Below are 19,896 nucleotides of genomic sequence, written 5' to 3' on the forward strand. Positions count from 1 at the left end.
TCTCCACCCTACTCACATGGCACTGTGCGGAGGTAGAGATTGTCTCTTATGATCTGCTGGAGCTCATGGTCTACCGAACCTTTCTGGAACCGTAAATTGAGGTAGTGACGAAGGTCCTTATCAACAATGCCTCCTGTCAAGGAAAAGACAAATGAGAGCATGATTTAAAAATACATTGCTTTGACAGAAGCAATGAATCACTTGTAAAGTCTCAGTGGCTCATTTTCCTTCATGTTTCTGTCACGATGGATGCAGTTGGTATAATAGTATTTAGTATTGATAATTGTAAAGGTTAGAAACAGTTAATGACAACTAACTGGCTAAATCTGTACAGTTCAGAAAATACATACAGGATTATAGACAGAGGTGTCAATTTTTTTCTGCACAAAACTGGAACATATTGTTATAATACAACTACCTACATATATATCTAAATAATACATTATTAGGTATTATGTTCCCCATGACCTCGTATAAATTTCCCACCTGCTTATTAAACCAAAAAATCTTGGTTCAAAATGTCTCTGTAATGTTCAGTGTTTTCAGTCCAAGTGTAACCAGAATAAAATGCAGCTGTACTTAATGATCATATAAATATGATATAATCTTTTGTGTTATTTATTTTTAACAGCACTCACACCTGAAAAAGATACTATAGCAAACGAGGGTACATATTTTCTTTCCACCACTGAAAATAGTCATTAGTAATACAACATCTCAGCATAACACTGCAAACGTGGAAAAAAAAAAAAAGAGTTAAAAAAACCTGTATTTGCCACTTTTACTATAACTTTAGGACAAAACAACCTAAAGTACTGTTTAGCCACTAACTGGTGTATCATGTTCCACTATTAAAGGCATACCTATAAATCTAATCCAACACGATTAATAAATATTTCCCAATATATTTCCTCTCCATTTCTTTTAGTCTGGAGTATGGATCATGTTTATAATTATGGAAAAAAGTCTTTAAATAACTGCATTTCTTCCTTCTCTGAAATTCTGACATAAGAAAAACACAGAAAATCATTACTTTACTGAGTTCTGGCATATATTCCTGACATGAAAAATCACAAGCAGTTAGATCCCTAACTTGTTGCTTCATACATTTAACCTTAAAACATTTTTTCAAATGGCATTTACTATTGAACCCTCTGTCAAAAATCTTATTGACTTGGACTATATAAAGATTTTCCTGTAAAAAGGAACAAATAACATTCCTACCTAATTATTTGAAAGTCACTGCAAAGCACAAATAGCTATAAATTAAAATATATTTCTCCTTACAGCTGTTCCTATTTATCCGCCAATTACAAGTCCATAATCTTATTATTGCTGGTCTTTGTCAATAACTTCAAAACATTTTGTGCCAGGTTTATAAAAAGCTTATAAATAATTTCTCTCATCTTTAGCTAAAGGCAAAAAACCAGCAGACTTTCATAATCAAAAGAAGAAAAGAAAAAACCCAACTGATAATAGACACAAAGAAATACCTGTGTGCCTGGTTCCCAGAGGCTAAGAACTCCCATACAGATCTCTGTTCTTCCAGGATCCCAGCCGAGCCACTTTTAGTCTACTACTTTGGTACCACCAACCCCATTTCTAGCAATGATGTGCTCTGTTTGCAGACCAGACCATCTTTACTCCTCCTAATTTCTTATGAGGTTTCAGAGGAGGTGAGGGCTAGAGGAGGCTGCAGAGAGACGCTCTGCTCCTGATCAGAATCAGCTGTCCTTTCTGACCGGCTGCAGAGAGTAAAGGTCCTGCAGCTCTTACTCTTCTCACTTTAATATACAGAACATGCCTAGTGATGCAGATGCTTTCTGGCAGCCTGAGAAAATGTCAGCTCGAGAACAACAGCTGTAGCCTGCCCACTGACATAAACCTGAATCATTCAACTTATAACATAAGTAAGTTTAGGATCCTATACAGATTTCTGACCCTCAAAGTGCATTTTTTATTTACAGCCTTTTGCTTCAAACACAGCCATTTACTTCACCATGTGTCAACGAATGCACTTCATAAAAAGAGTCACCTTATATTTGTGGCAAATTGCATATTCCAAACTGGAGTATAAAAACAAGAGGAGATACCTACAGCCTACATTTGTTACATACAGACTCAAAAGAAAAAGTTTGTAACAAACAGAAATAAAACCTGTACATGGTGCAGAGGAAAAAAAACTTACCAGCTTCCAAGCACAAGGGAAACATATGAATTTCTTCTTAATATCTGAGTATAAACCATAACATTAGCAAAGTCTATTTTAAAGAGCAGTCAGATGAACTACAGAGAGCACATGTACAATTCACAAATTTTCTTCTTCGAAAGTCATTCTGTTTCTGACCTAACTGACATTTTTCAGTTCTTTGAGCATAAGCTACCTTTTTTTTGAATCTGGTATAACAATGAATTTTATATCCTGGAAAGTGTAAAAAATAAAATAGTTCAAGAGTTCTGAAGAGCAGATGCAGTATTTTTAATTCATCCTTCCAATTGTCATTCTTCTGCTTTTCTCCTCTAAAAAGCTTCGTTGTTTTACCTGATGCTTGTCAAAAGCATACTTGACTGCAGATATGCTTTCCAAGTATTTGTAATACCTGAGCTTTTGAGCAGCCTGATCCTTTCAAAGTACAAGCAGAACAAAATCTTGAGTGTGCTAGTATGGGGCCATAAGACCTTTTGCAAGAAACTATAGCGATTCGCAAGTATGTAAATCAGCCTTGAATTAGCAGCAGCGAATTAGATCCTGTGTTACAGACTATATAAATCAAGAATAACATGAGTAATAAGACGACTATGATGTCCTCCAAAAGGCTGAAATAAGAGACAGAAAATATTAGCATTGGTTTACTTTGGAGGGAAAAAGAAACTTAGTGATATTGTCAATAAGTTCACAGAAAAAGCAGTCAGAGGGAAACTCTTTTTACAGGCAGTAACAATACTCCACTATTTAGTGCTCCCATCCAACCCAGTTAGACAAGTGACTGACTTGGTTTCTATAAAATTCATCTTTCCTTTATTTTCTCTTTTTGCAGTACATTGAAAGCCATTGAGACATTGAAAAATTCCTGACATGAACATAACCCCCTAGTTTTCCATTATTCCCAGCCAGCCCACAGTGGAGGACCTCGGAACGATGCTCAGGGACTGCTGGTGCCTGTCACACCATACCACCAACCCCACTGCAGCTGCACAGCGGCTCACGAGGAGGAGCTCAGAGAGAAGGAGCTCACAAAGGCCACATCCTGCTCACTATGCATGACAGCGAAAGGAAGAGCTGTTGTGTGTCAGAGGTATTATACAGCACAAGCTTTAGAAACCCAACCCAGAGACCATAATTTAAAGTGTTCTTTGGCCACTGCCACGGGAGGAGGCTGACAACTGCATGATGGAGTACGCACTGGCTTGCAGCCATGCAGGGCTTTTTATTTTTCTTTTTCCTGGCTTGAGGCTTATACTCTGTTTTAGTTTCATTTCACTCCCATGAATCCCATTGCTTTGCTAGCTGGGAAATATAGGACGTGAATTAAATACTTCCAGTAATGATCTCTTGCATAATGTATGTCTGGTTTAGGTACAGCTACCAATCATGACGGCAAACTCATAACCATGACTGAATTCGATTCCAGAGATTATAAAATTAGATACACTTGGATGAACTAAAAAATGCTCTGTTTGCATGTTATACTTATGAATTTAATGAGTAAAGTATATCTTTTTACAGTGTTTTAATGTATTTCTGTCAAGTTTCCTTCCCTTTATAAAATCCAGTAGCAAAGTCCAATCAGAAAAGAAATACGATAAAGAACACACATACAAAAGTGTATTGAATAGTTTGTAGCTCATTAAAAGATTCAAAACTGAAGAAGCTAATTGCCATTTCTGAGAAAATGACAGGGATAAAGGTTTATAATTTTCTCTAGCCCTAAATATTGTAACTGGTTTTTTTGTAACTTCCTATTTGGTAACCCACTGATGCTGCAGCTGGAGTCTACTCTTGTATTTTATTTTTCAGTGAAGGACTACTTGTAAACACGAACATCCCTCTTGTTGTTCCCACAATGTTAGCTCTAAATAATTTATTTCTTACCCTTAACACAATTTTTATGGTTATAACTTCTCAACAAACATTTTTGAGTATTCACTCGTTAGTATTTTCTCATCTTGTATCATAACCTTTCAGTGAATTGACTTCCCAAAACCTGATGCGGTAAATTATTGGGTTTTTAACAGTATAATCAATTGCACCGCAGCCAAGAATAATTTGCCTTAGATATTTTATTTGCTGGGATTAAAATTTAAAAGATTTCCGTTTCCCTGGGTTCTATAAATACTCCTGGTTAGAAATATCTATGAGCAAGCAAGACTCTTACATCTAGATTTGTATCTGTACATGACCTGTGTCTGAGGAAAATAAAGGAAATATTTTAGGATCTGTACCCTGTGAAAACAGACAGGCTCATAAACTTTTAGTATAAACTACCTCCCCTCTTCTACTGCCCTACTTGCATCAGTCTGTGTCTCCCCTTGTTTTCAACAAGCTCCTACTTCTGACTGTAAATATAAGACATGTATTTGGCAAAGTCAAATGCCTTAGCCGAATAGGCTTTCACCAGCTTCAGTAGGACTATTCTGCTGCAGAGTCTCACCCCACATATTTACTCAGGTGCTACCTGGAGCTTTATATTAATACTATGGTATGCCTCCATGGACATCTGACAATAGCTCAAGTTTCTTCTGCACCTCTTCAGTAGAAGACATGCAATTTGGTGCATGCAAGACTAACTTATCTTTCATCATTCACAGACGATCTAAGTGACCTTTCAATCAGTAACCTAAATGACGGCCTGAATTCTTTAAACCAGATATCAGGAATATCGGATTTATTAGTTCTTTTCTCTACTGATGAGATAAAAAAGTCTTTAGTCCATGAAAGTGGCTGCAAGAACTTATTTTGTGACTCTCTCCAGGATATATCAAGAAAATCATAGCCATCATAAATAAAAAGCTGCTTACATGGTTTAATTGCTCATTTCTGAATATTTTTTGAAATGGTCCAGTAAGAATTCAGAATACCTGAAATTATCATATACAACCCTTCTCAGTCATCCCCATCCATTCAGTGACACCATGCCCACTTACCTATAAAAATCTCTATGATTTTTTCATTCTGGCATATATGACCTAACCTGAGGTGACCTATAATTCCCCTCCTCCAGTCCTGTTCTCCAGACCCACATAGCTCTAGTCTGGTGTATGCACAAAAATCAGCAATGCAAGCTTGAGCAGCAGTGAGGGACTGGCACTACCCACCTGTGAGAGAGCCTGTGTCGGCCAGGGCTCCAAAACACTCCTGCCAACACACGCTTCTCACTGGGAGCTCCCTAAAGTTATTGAAAAGATTTTAAACATAACAAAATTAACTGCCACATTTTCTCTTCTCTCGAAGTTTCTTTCCCCAGATGGTCCTCTCAGGAGAAGAGCACCAGACTTTTTTTTTCCACAAGTCCAGTGATATATTATTCTAATAAACTTCAAAAAAAGAAGCATTCAAAAGAATGCTTATCCTTAAGAAAGCATTCATTAAAGAGGAATTTATGATTACCGTTACTCATATGAATTGCTAGTGTTTGTAGTACAAACAATACTTTTTAAACAAATGAAGTATGTCTTCTCTTAGTACTTGATTAATTAAGATGTCATGCATTTAACATTTGTGAACCAGTATGAGATGATTTGCTTTAATAGTTTCTTAAACTGGCAAGAGTAACCAAAAAAATAACTTTTAAGAGAGAATATGAAAATTCCAAGTAATATCAAAACTCTCGGTTGGATTTCATAAGGATACGTTATTAAAATACAGCCTGCAGCTAAGCCTATTATTTAAGGGAAATTATTCTCAACAAACCTATCTAGTGCTCAGAGGAGTATAAAGGTGAATGTTGGCATTTCACTAATCATCGTATATTGGGCATTTTCAACCCTGGAAGTTCCTTCAGGTTTCCATGTAAAATATGTAATCACTATAGCAGTAGTCTGAAAACAGTACAACAAAACTTTGGTAAATTATAAGAAGCATGTATTACATTCCAGTCATCAGCTGAAGATTACACATTTTATTTTTAAAGCCTTTCTATCCCTAGATTAAATTCTGTGTCTCTTCTTTGAACTTCTGCCTGCTTTCCACCACTACCTTCAACTAAGTCTGCCATCAGACTTATCTGCAAAGTCCCAAACCATCAGGGTTGAGCTATCATCACTGAGGAACATGTGGTAAGATAAGGTGTGATGGAGAACCAAGAGGGAATTATGCAAGAAAATTAGACTCCTCAGGAAGAAAACTAATGTCTTTCATACTTGGGACTACTCCAATAAATCCTATTTCATGATCCTTTACTGGAGATCTAAACAAATTTCAAGAGTAAAGGCTTTGGAAAAATGTATATCTTGGAGTTCCTATATGTGCCATATATGATGAAAAACATTTTAAGATTTAGTTTATTGATGAGGAAATGGCCTTCTCTTTTATAGCCTACTATTTTATAGTCTTCCCTTTTCTCTTTGTGTATGGATTATACTATTAACCTTTTTACTTATTGATCTTTTATATTATACATCATATACTTGTATATTGTATTTATCACACACTTACACGTCCATCCTTAGATATATGCTTTGATTTCTCCCTCTTGGCATTTTAAATCGAAAGTTTTAAAATACAGGAGTGTAGGGCTTACAGGATAAATTGCATAGGGATGGTACTATATATAGACTCTAGACTGTATTAAAAAAACCCAACTGTATTAAAAAGCTCAAGAAAATCTAGCCAAACAATGAATAATTTTCTCCACAATGAGCATTCATATTTGGATGTATGTCTCTGTACAAATATGTAATTCCCTAATCTCTGTGGGCGATGTATTTCACCTGCTCTCCTCAGACTAGGAGACAGGCTGAGGTGTGCACACTCTGTGATCTTCATAGTGGAGAAAGTTTCCACTTTCTCTGTTGCTGGGAATGGAGGAATCCTCACTGCCTACGGACAACCTGGGTTCAATTCACCACTGTGTTACACCTGCCCTTGTGGTACCTTCTACTGGGGCACTCTGAGTAAGGACTAGATCAACAGGACACCTTGCTGCAGCAACAAGATGAGACCAGCAACACCAGGGGTAGACTGATCCTTGGAATACTGTGAAAGCATATCATGCCCTGGATTTATTTCCTTAGTTTTGTGGCTAACCTTAAGCCTCTGAAATATGAGACCCAAGTGTGCACTGTGCCGGAAGCAAAAATGTGGTTTGTAATGATACAGGGAGACTGTGTCAGCAGGAGAGTCAGCTGAGCCAAACACATCTGCATTTTGTACCTTATCTCAGATTACTGAACTTCAGCTCTTATTACAATAGTACATCTCCAGTCCTTGTGGCTACAGAAACGGCCTTCCATTGTGAAGCCAGGTGCAGCATCTTCCAGAGCCTGCTGGCAGCATGCAACATTGACGTTGAGATAGGCACTCCTAAGTTAACCTCAAAAAACTGCCATTTAACTAGCAAAACCATTTTGTAGCTTTGCTATTTAGAGGTACTTTGTTTTGTTTTGTTCTCTTCAGTTAATTGACCACCCAGCACAGTTCTTGACTGGAGTTTCTGGGAAAATACCATGATTTAGCTGGTTGGTAAAAAAACAGTCAAGCTGTACTTCATGAAATAGAGAGGACAGTTTGGGGCACTTTTTGCTTTCAGAATACTTATGTTTTATTCGGTGTTCTAGTTAGTAAGTGCATAAATAAAGTAAAAATGATGATTGAACACTGCTGCTGCTTCTCTACAATGCCTCTCTGGAAATGAACTGCCTTTTACTCTGGTTCTGAAATTCACTGACACTAATTATGAAACAGCTATTTGTAGGTGCCTCCAGTATATCATTGATTTGACTGATAACTTACACATAAACATTAATGATTGCTACTGAGATATTTAAAAGACTGTGATTGTTCCTACAAGACTTACTACAAGGGAAATAATTACCTTTACAGATGTTTTTGACAAACACTAAATTGTAAGGGATTATACATTTACTTACAAAGTGAGAATGTCAAAAATGACACTCAGCCTGCACAGTCCTATAGAGCCCAGCAATAGCTGCAAGGATAGACTTCTCCTCTTGAAACCTGAACATATTTACAGAAGTCTTACTTCAAATACTACCTGGCATTCAGATGCTCCCACTCATAGAAATCTCTTTTTATTTGGACAAAGGGTACCACAACAGAGCTTGAAACTTGTTAAGGCCAATGTTTGTTATGCGATCTAACTCCCAGATACAGCTCCCAAAGAAAATGGTAGAAAGGTCCCAACTGACTTCAACAAGAACAGCTGGAAAAGGGAAATAAAACATCTTATTGGTATTCTTCTAAAGACAAAACTGCTTTGAAAATTGATGGCACATAAAGATGAAAACTCATAGAATAAGTTTAACCAGAGATTGACTGTAGCTTACTAAAAACATTTGAACAGAACTAATAAGGCTGGTTTTAGCTTCAGAAAAACATTTATATTGTTATTTGGGCTGGATATATTGCCAGGAAGCTGTTTTGAATTCTAGCCACAAATGTCCAATAGACAAGCTAACCAAGGAGAAAAAAAAAGTCATAAAGAGGTAAGTATTTTATTTTTTAATCAAACTATAGCAGAATAATTTTCCATGTATATACTGGGAAAAAAACCCTCCATGCTTCTCTCTCTGTGCTGCTTACTGACATGCTCATTAGAAAAAAACACACAAATTGACTTCTCTGGAAAAGCTCAAATGCAGCATTAATCTCTGATACATAATAATGATGATAATGTGGGGATCATTCATTCTGGCTGGGTACAAATTATGCCTCACTGCGTCAGTTTAATTCTCTGTGCTGTAAGGGTGAGTCACCTAACTCTGAAACCCTGCAACCTCTCTTGGGGTCATCTGGTGGAGCAGCAACTTTAATGCCCAGAACACCTGCAAGAAGGGCATGTTCAGGCAGTATTCCTCAGGAACCAACCACACACATCTTACTTGTACCCAAAGCCACCTCTGCTCTCCACATCGAGAGCCTCTACAGTCCTCTCTGTGCTCCCCTCCCAGCTGCCTGTGCTGAGAGCTACATAGATAGATTGTCGGTCTTCAAGAAGAATCTGTTAGAAGTTTTATTATTCAAGCAAAAGCAGAACTTACAAGAATATGTTCAAAATTGTCTTACTGTGGACAAATATTCTCCTGTCCTTGCTTTACAATGGGTAAAACCAACTCCTCTTAAAAGTAGCCAGCAATCACTCCTCACCTTTAATGGAAAAGTTACTGTTCTGTTTAGTACCCTTTGTCTATGAATACAGCAATATGACTGTTCATCTACTAGGGACACAAATGTTCATTTTCTCTAATGCTCTTTTAGCTTTATCTTCTCTGTGGAAGACAGCTGTGATGGAACTTTGAGGTTTGACATGTATTTGAATAAAATATGAAAGACTGGATTGGAATAGTGGCATAGTTTTACCAGACTTGAATTATTTGAAGGGTATTTTACTTAAATCACAGCTGCACGATTTTAATTGCTTGAGATAGAGACTTATTTTCCTTACTTCTGGAAATAATATTGCCATATTAATAGGCTGTGAATTGTGTGCTGACATTTTGTAAAAAGAGAAAGATCAATCTGCATAAAAAAATCCTAGTAACACACAATTTATGAGGGAAGCAAGCTCACAGAGGCTACCATTGTATGAGTTCTAATAATAGTTACAAAATATGATTTAAGTTGGTATCTGAATCATGGGAGCCCAGTTTTTTAAAGTCTTCGCAGCATCTCAGTCTGAATCCATAATGTACCGTGAAAAATCACTACCATAATACATTACTTCCTGGCTTTCTAATAGCTTGTTGCATAACTAGCAGAACACCATTTTGCAGACTTTATACTCATGAAACTTACCAAGTGCAAACTCAACTTGCAATAGATAAACTGAACTTTGAAAGCAGAGTTCACAAAATTATTGCTAATCTCTGCGATTGAATTGCATATATGTTATCAAATGCATATCCTTCACCCCAAAAAATATTTCCCTGAATCAAGTGTCATGGCATTCATATCAAGCCAAAGCAAGAGAAAAACACTGAGAAAAATTAAAATGGGAGGTGCTTTACAGCTATGTTTCAGTAACGGAAAATTAAGACAACACAAAACATGCAAATAAGCCTGAGGTCAAGAAGGTGTCCTCCAGCTTTATACACAACACAATACTCAGCACAATTAAGTGACATGTTCCTCTCTGTTTCATTTCTGTGTGATGTTCCTTTCAGCTTGAAGTCCATAGCGATACCATCTTGCAGCTATCACACAAGCTAACCAGGGTTGTGGCCAGTCAGTAACTGAACAGAAAATTTCTCAGCACATTAAACCAAAATGAAAGTCACGCTGGAAACTGAGCAAGTGACGCTTTTCTTTCTAAGCCAAGTGTGGGTGAGTGTCTCAGCATGTTGAGGCCACAGGACCAGTGGATGCACTGTTTAGTCCTTGTAGGATAGTATTGAAGTGGTGATACATGCTACACGCTAAGAAACCTGCATTGCAATCAAGACAGAAGAGCAGATGAAGTCTGTGAAGTGTTTGGGATTCTCTGGAATGAAAGTTGCAGTAATAATTGAACAGGTCATTATTAGGCTTAAAAATAAATCAATCAAGAAATAACTAGACTAGCAGTGGACGTAATATTCAGAGCTTTACAAGAAGACTGCACTGTTAATCCCATTGAAAGCAGACATATTTCTAAGGCTATATATTATTCAGATTTTCATTTTGCGCTGGCTTGGGAATTAGAGCCTTTAACCAAAAAGTTTTTTTTCCCTGCCTGGGAGGTGTCCATTCTCTCTAAGGCGTCCAAGATGGTTAAATATTATATAGATGACTGTCAGAAAAAAAAATTCTGATAAAAGGTATGTAAAAAGTTGGAAATAGTACACAATTTCACTATAAAACTAATTTTTAAAAAAGCTAGATATAGCTAGAAAAATTTATAACAAAATAAGCATTTACTGTTTAAAATGACTGCATAACAAGGCCTAAGTAATCCTATTTTCTTTCTTGAAGACATCTAAAATGTCATCATTTTTTTTTGTGCAGTCTCATAAATCAATTAGTAATCTTACAAGAATAATTAATAATTAATACTAAGAATTAAAAGACTGGCATGAAGAATGAATTTTTGTTTTAGGAAAGAAAAGTGAAGGTACAAATAAGCCAAGGGGTTTGCTCAGTTTTAATGTAAGGTTGAAAAAGTACTTATTTGTCAGTGAAGCATCTATTAGCTATTGTAGCACAACAGCATGACAGATGGTATCTGTTACTTTAATATAAAACCCATTCAAAGTATTTTGTGGCACCATCCATCACACTAGGCAAGCTTTGAAGATGTACAGTAAAAGTACAATCAAAGCAGTGTAAATTTTGGTAAAAGATTGAGTCATACTTCAATATGAAAAATTAAAATGAAGCTGTTGAGGCCTCAGTAGCCCTGTGCAGCACCACGCGTTGGGTTTGCTACAGAACGTCTCTAGAACAACTTTGACATTTTGCCCTACTTATGCGTTAATTAAATCCAGCAATATTTGTCATAAAATCCCTCAGCTACAGGTACCAGGACACTTCAGATCAGAGGAACTATTGCTCTGGGTCAAGCTCTGGGCCATCATGCTTAGTAGTTTGTCTCTGGCAAGCATTTTGCCAAGGCAAAGGTAGAACTAAAGTGCCCATCAGAGCCTGGGTTCTCCGGCTGCTGCAATATGGCAGGGCAGGCATCCTCTCTAATTCTGCCACTGAATCACTCTCACTGAGGATACAATTCCTCCAGTCCCTCTTTTTTCCATATACAAAAAGGAAAATCTTCCTACTTGTTTCAGAGAGAAGCTACCAGGATAAAATTCAAGCAAACAAATAACTAAACACCAAATACAACAGAGAGATTTGTAGCTGACCAAGAAAATTATTTCCATGTACTTACTACTGACAGTGTTTTCTATGCAGTGACAATACTGTTCTTCACTTCTAGGTAGGGACACAGACTGCACGAACTCATGTCTCTCTGTCAGTCTACAATAGCAAATCCCCAGCATGCAAAGACAAGGTAGTTTCAAATTGGCTTGTTCTCAAAAAGCTACAAAAATAGGTTTGATTTTTTTAAATCAGAAAATGAAAGTCTTTGTAATGTCACTCAATAAGCACTTTCAAATTACTGTATGTTGCTAAGCCTAGCCAATAAAGCAGTGTCTTTAGGCAATCAAAGGTACCTTTTGTGTAGTATGGCACTTTTTAGCATGAAAGACAGCAGTTGGTCTTGGAGCACTGAACCAGCTGCTCAGCGCACGAAGAAGCTGTTATATTCTGGGACAGTCTCAGTTGGTTAGCTGAGTCCCCTTGTGTTGATTTAATTAGCACTGCTGGAAAATGTAAATGACCGAAAGAGACACTGTGCATTGTGCAAAATTACATTGTGCAAAATATGTGTGCTTACATAATACGTTTCAACAAAGAAATAAAATGCTCCTGTTCCCAGGAGCTCTAGGCAGGCAGATGGTGGGTACTCCAGCAAGATCATGCACTTCGCCTGCAGAGACATGATGCCCTCAACCTCTGGGGAAGAAACTGCTGCTGCACTTCTGTAATACCCCAGTTTGCTGATCCACAGAACAAAACACAGGATTACAGCTGGACTAAAATTGCTCACTCTGCATCCCCAGAAGCAGGAAGGTGTCACAACAGGGGACAAAAATGAGATGACAGAGTTCTAGGTTCATTTTGTTACCCTTCAGGCACATTGTCCCCATGGCTATGATCTACTGGACTGAAATCAATACAGTCTGGAATTCAGAAGTATGCTTAGTTGTTTCATACAGAGTTTATTACATTTTCACAGTTGTTACTTAATTAAAAGAGAAAACTAGTGGGCTAAAATCATGGGACAATAAAGAATTTGGCAAGCCACTGAGGTGTGGATTAATAGCTACACATTTCCAGCTTTATCTGTGCATGTTAAGGTCAGTATCAGTGTGCATATGGTACAAAGCCATTAGAAGTGCCTCAGATACAAATATTGTCAAGGAGGATGTGCCTGTAATTTCACCTGCCTTTGTCTGTTGAGATTTTGATGCACACCTCATAAAATATTAGATCTGTACTTTCCCAGCGCCATTTCTTCTTCTAGTCCTACAGACCCAATATACTGTAAGTAAGCTTTACACTATATAAGAAACGCCAGCAGTCAATTTGCCTCTTTTTTTTTTTTTTTTTTTCCCCCCACAGCTTGACAGTATTAAACTAGCATGCGGAGATAATGGACAGATTTATGTTTTTAAATCAGGAAGCTAGTAAAAATTTTCTGTTTATCTAAGACTGTAATAAAAAAGGAAATTAAAACAATGAAGGGCCAGATTCTTGCATCCTTATGCAGCTATGATGAAGAAAAACTTCTGTTCATCTCATGGATTCTCTTCTACACACATAAAGACTGAAAGGAAACAAAAGAACTTCAGCAGTTGGCTTTATTTTACCTATATCCATTTTGAAACACTACTGTGAGGCCTTCTGGGACACATACTGGTGGACTTGGGCCTCATATGCAGAACAATGCTAGTGTGCAAGTCGGATTGTTTACTCATCCTATACTAATAAGCTCAAATAATGCTTATACCAGAGTGGGTCTGCATTCAGATTTTGGGGTATAAGGTGTCAGAGCAGAGGAAACAGAGATGCACCCAGAAGGTTATATTTAGGGACTCTGCAAGTCTCTCTGTTGCTTTAGGAGGACAGACAAAGGATGATAACACAGGAAGAAACAATGACTTTTCTATGCATTTCATGCAATAAATAAACCATATCATTCACTGCACTTTCGGAAGGAGCTTTTCTGTTTCAGGAGTCTCTTCAGACTAAAATGTGCTAAGCGTTCGATTTGAATGTTGAGGTTGCTTTCTGAAGGCTCCTTGAGCTGCCAAGTGATCCCCCAAAATCATAAGTTAGTTTACATGACAAAAGAACTGAAAGACCGCATTGGACTTACTCTATTTGTTGTTCTCGGAAACTGCATGGATATCCAAAAAGATGATGTGGCTTGGGGATCAATATTAACAGACAGCATGTCCTACCTATTGACTTTTCATATATTAGCTGTTCTGACAAGGAGATAGTTATGCTTTGGCCTGAAACATGTTGGACATACTCATACATGAAGAATCCTGCACAAAAATTTACATTGACACTAGCATTAATTAGCTCGGTGAGCTAGCCTGAGTAATTTAAATCTTTGAGACTTCAGTTCACAAAAATCCAATTCACTGCTTAAGAAATCCAATTCACTGCTTAAGGGCATATGAAATGTGTAAAGAGATCCTGTCTAAAACTGTTTTCTTTTTCTTCTTTTTGCTCTTTAACCTTTCCCTGCTGCTCAGTATCTTTCCTTTTATCTTGAATTCGTTTCCTTCTAGCCTTTCCTTCTACCCTTTTTCTTCCCGTTACATTCTCATCTTGCCTTTCCCATCTCTCCTCTCTTTTTTCGATGCTCTCAATACCTGTTTACTTTCTAGCGTGATAACTGAAGTCTGCCTTAAGGTGGTGAGTGCTGGAGTAAGCACCAGGCATGCCAGTCACACTGAGTCCGCCCCAGAGGAAGAGATATCTGAAGGGCCAAAGCTCTTGATGTCCCAAACAAGCAAGCATATACAAGTATTAGACGGGTCTGTATATATCTGCATGAATCTAATGCGTCTACGTCCTTATATCAGTTTCATGCAATAGTTGTCAGAGCCAAGGAAATACCTCATAAAACAGGAATGATCTATATATGTCTATATCAGTATAGTACAGGTAGACCAGCCCAAAGACTTTCAGACTATAATATTGAGGGGAAAAAAACGCTTTTTCTTGCAGTTAAAGAACATAATAAATGAAATACCATTTAGAGCCCCTGTTAATAATCAAAAATTTTTGCAGAAATATTTAAAGCAAGTTGCAATAGCGTTGGCATGCCAGTTTAACTCAAAACCCAGATTCAGTACTAGCTTTCTACATCAAAATAGTGAACTCCTGAGAGGGAATATTTAGAGCCGAGGAACCCTCTTGTTTTACTTGAGAAGGTGAGGGAAGTGCAAGTCATGTTTGCCCCAGCAAAAAACCTCAAAACATTTCAAGAAGTTTCTAAATGTGTAATGTTGGTTGAAGCTTGGAACAAATAATCAGAAAGACTGGCTGGCTGTTTCAAGACAGACTTCAGTTGAAGCTGTGATCTTACTCATGAGGTGAATTCAGAGGTATTCCACAAAGGCCTCTGGTTTTTGGTGTTGTCATCAAACAAATGGAGGAGAGACATTTCAAAGAAAATGGAGTAGAGTAGTCTGTCCTGTACTGCAGTCTACAGGCAACTTTCTAATCAGCAAAAGACCAAAGACACCAGGAAAAAAGCATCTGGTTTTTGTTCTTAAGGAACACATAAAAGACGTATTAATTCACCAGTTGCCAAGGAAGAGCTGGCAGATGCCCTAATTCAGAAAGCAAATAGTCAATGTATGGAATTAACAGCTTTTTTGGCTGGAGATATTTCAACAATAAAGGGAATGCCGTACATCACGGAAAACTAAGAGGAAAGCTAACATCTGAGGATACTCCCAGCAGTGTAGTATCTCCTAAAAATTACTGACTAATATTGCATGCTTTTGTGAATGGTTAAAGAGATGCTATATCTATATTAGCAAATAGTGCGGTTCAATGGCAGCAGACTGGTAGAGCGACTGGTTGAGGACCTAACATCCAGACTGTACGTGCTTTATGGTGTTACTTAGTACTTGTTCTAGTCTAATCCCATGGACTCAGTGACCACTCATAGCTGGTCACTTCCTGTTTTATCCTCATCCAAAATGAACCCAGTCCGCACCCTGTGAGACTGATCTGCAGGATGAACTAAAATGAGACAAAGTAGGGACCATCAGGATATTTACTTCAGAAGAACATTCCTGATCTGAATTGAAATGCTGACGCATATGCACCTACATTTGCTTTCTTGCTGATTGCCATCAGTATGCTGAACTCTGAAGAAAAAACTTTGCAATGACCATAGATTTCATCTGCTCATCCAACAGCTGTGGAGATGTAATGTATAATGTGCGTATACATATTTCACTGAGTGTTTTGATGAAAGCAGTGACTAAAGCAGGTTTTGATTATATTTATAACTTTTTCAGTAACAGTTCAGAGGAATTTAGATTACGATCATTATACAAATTTGATTAATTTGTGCTGGAAATAAATCACTATCCATTAATAAATTAGAATTGTTCTGGTAACAATATAAAATTAATCTCTCATTGCAAGTAGGTTTCTCTTGTTTTTATAAATTCTTTCTTTTCATGCTATACTAACTTACGCTATGCCTCTTGCTTTTGCTTCTGTTCTACAGGCAACACATAAAGATTATCTGTTGCCCTAACAAGTACCTGAAGAGATACTTGATACTATTGCTACTTTCTGTTTTATTATTTATTATTATTATTATTATTCCATGTATTAATTTGTGCCCAATATAGAATACCACAAGGGAAAAAAGGATGTATTTTGGGATAGCAGCCAACCACTACACCACAAACAAGAAATACATTACTCAAAAATACTGGATATTATAAATAATTTATTCAGAGTTTCAGATTCAAAGTAGCCAGGCTGCCAAAGGCTACTGAAACAATGATTGGGTTAGAAAAATGTCACTGAGCAATTTGTATGTCTGTAAACATGGAACTGAGCATGAGACAGGCTTAGTATTACTTTTTTTAAATTTTATGTTTTAAGGCAAATTACATTTTCTGAATTTCTACATCACAAATGTGGGGAATTTAAAAGCATTGCACAGAGAAGTCAGACCTATCATTTGATGGTTGCAGATTTGGAAATAACAAAAACTGCTCCAAAGATAGGCAAAGGCATGCAGTTATATTTTAAGATTACACATATTAATGCTTGATGTTCAAGGTCAGAAGAAAACATTAGATCATTTAATCTGACCTCCCACACACTGCAGGACATGCTATTTCAGCCAGTGACCCCTGTATTAAGCCTATTAATTTATGTTTGCTACAGCACTTTCCAGAAAGATCTATAGGCTTGAAGATGAGAAAAGATGGAGACTCCGCTCTTTCTTTGGTAGTTTAGTTGGTCTGAGTCTTAAAAATTTATTCCTTAATTTTAATTTGAATGTCTCTAGCTTCAGTTTCCAGTCCTTGGCTAGAGTATTTCCCTTTCCCTGCAACAATGAAATAACCAGAATAGCTCCAGAAAAAAAATACGTACACTGTAAATGAAATCACTTTCTTTTCTTTCTTTTTTCTTTTTTGCCCTGTTATTGTTGAGCTGAACAAACTGAGGGACTGGATTTCTCTAGTTTTACATCTCTTGGATGTTTTTCCCTGCAGCTGATTTCTAATTTGTCTACATCTTGTCTAAAGAAAAGAGAACGGAGCTGCACACAGACTCCCCACTGACTCACCAAAAGCCACAGCGTGCCCGTGACTGCACCACAACTGAAATCGTGGGGAGTTTAATGCCTCTTTACAGGAACTAACTGAAATCAACTCTTAGCTCTTCTGAAAAGCCCCCTATTTTTTCACACTGCCTACAGAATGCTGTATATTTAAGTGTATTTCAGTATCAGAACAAGAAACCTTTCAATGGTAACGCTCTTCCAACTGGCACTCACAGGACTCAGAAAAAGAGAAGACGACAACTATTTAGAGAAAGGAAAATATCGAACAATTACAAAACAAGGTAGGAAATAATTTAGTAACAGCATCAATCACGCTGTTCAATGGCACAGGTGACCAGTATGAAATATGCTCTAATTAGCTATTTGAAAAGACAAAGGTATTTACTGTGATTTCAAAGTCAGGCACTAAAATAGGAGGTGGATGTCTATATATTTTTGCTGATCTGGGCCTAGAAAACTTCAGCATTGCAAGATAAAAACAAAGGAGAAAACCTGAAGTAAGACAAACAGAAAAATGTTTGCAAGAAGTAAGAATAAAGTCTTAAACAGTATTTCCTCTATGAAAACTGGACTTGCACCTTTCTGCACAAATACCTCTAAAATATCTAGTTTCCAGTAACTCATATATTTTCATAATTTTCACCTACTTGCCTAAAGTTTATAGGTACTGATATCCCTAAATGGTGAGTTTTTTATGATGCAGAACAAACTCTGTATTTTACAGCACAAAGACACTACAATAGAATCACATTGCTTGTTATTACTGAAATATATCTTCTTAAATATTTTAAATCTAAGTGTGCTGGTTTTGGCTGGGGTAGAGTTAATTTTCTTCACAGTAGCTAGTATGGGGCTATGTTTTGGATTTGTGCTGGAAACAGTGTTGATAATTCAGGGATGTTTGAGTTACTGCTCAGCAGTGCTTACACAGAGTCAAGGCCTTCTCTGCCTCTCACCCCACCCCACCAGCGAGCAGGCTGGGGGTGCACAAGAAGCTGGGAGGGGACACAGCCGGGACAGCTGACCCCAACCGACCAAAGGGACATTCCATACCATATGACGTCATGCTCAGCAATAAAACTAGGGGGAAGGTTGGCCAGGGGGCCACTGCTCGGGGACTGGCTGGGCATCAGTCGGTTGGTGATGAGCAATTGTTTTCATTTGCATCACTTGTCTTGGGTTTTATTTCTCTCTCTTTGTTATTTTCCTTTTCCTTTTTATTATTATTATTGTTACTATTATTATTATATTTTATTTCAATTCTTAAACTGTTCTTATCTCAACCCATGAGTTTTCTCACTTTTACCCTTCCAATTCTCTTCCCCCCATCCTGCTGGGCGGGAGTGAGCGAGCGGCTGTGTGGTGCTTAGTTGCCGGCTGGGGTTAAACCACGACACTAGGAAACTAAAACATTGCAACTGAATGGGAAAATAGGTGTTTTGGGATGTACTTATCATTGAGATTCCCCACCCCTCAATTTCTTTTCTAGTAGACATTTACACAAATTCAAAATGAGTATAAAACTATGATGCTGGTCTAAACACATTTAAAATCATACTCACTTTAAATTGTACACATAATGGGAAGGCCAATAGAAAATCAGTTCCTTTTCATTTTTAACAGTTCTACTATTATTAGCCATACATAATAACAGAGACAGATCTAAAGCCACAGAAGACAAATATGTGACATTATACAATATTAAGTGATAAACTGTAAGCAATCATATAATTAAGGAATATCAGAATATATATGTGCACAAGGGACAGAGTTAACGTTATTCATTCAACCTTAACTGGCATTTCACTGCTTCTGAAGGCTTAATTGTCTAACATTAACATTCTTCTTACACTCTAGGGATGTACTTTATACCACTCTTTCTGCTAAGGCAAATGTTATTGTAGCTGGGGGAGGGAAGTTTCCCCCCCCAAGCACTCTGTAGATAGTTCAATAGCTGCTATGCTTATACAGGAAAATATGTATTGCTGATGAGTAGAACAAAATAATGAGAAAATTATTCTAACAAACACAAGATACTTCTTGAAGTTTCCAAACTCTTCTTGGTGCACCACAGAAGACAGAATACTACTCTGCATAGCATGATTATATTAGACATTCTACTTAACATGTGATTCTTTTAAATAATTTAATGTTCATATCTGTTTTTCTGCAGATCTAAGTCCCTCAAAAAAGGAAGGTCTAGCAGTCAACACTCATAGAAGCAGATCATTGATTATCCAGCATGATAACTCTTATTTTTTAATCAATTTCTCTCAGCCTACAGTAACAATAAGCTTTCTCTGCTTTTCCTAGACAACGTTTTAAACTATGGCACATG

At 37.3% G+C, this 19,896-nt stretch overlaps 1 protein-coding gene across 2 annotated transcripts in view; it reads right to left on the minus strand.

The window, feature by feature from the left end:
• Window positions 1-19,896, minus strand: part of MAGI2 (membrane associated guanylate kinase, WW and PDZ domain containing 2) — a 775,461-nt gene that overhangs the window by 535,871 nt on the left and 219,694 nt on the right. For both annotated transcript variants that reach the window (XM_050892165.1, XM_050892157.1), the window contains exon 2: window positions 17-133. In XM_050892165.1, coding sequence (XP_050748122.1) covers window positions 17-133 — 117 coding nt within the window. The remainder of the gene's footprint in view (window positions 1-16; window positions 134-19,896) is intronic.

The sequence above is a fragment of the Gymnogyps californianus genome, chromosome 1, assembly GCF_018139145.2.
Source record: "Gymnogyps californianus isolate 813 chromosome 1, ASM1813914v2, whole genome shotgun sequence".
In the NCBI taxonomy this organism is placed as follows: Eukaryota; Metazoa; Chordata; class Aves; order Accipitriformes; family Cathartidae; genus Gymnogyps; species Gymnogyps californianus.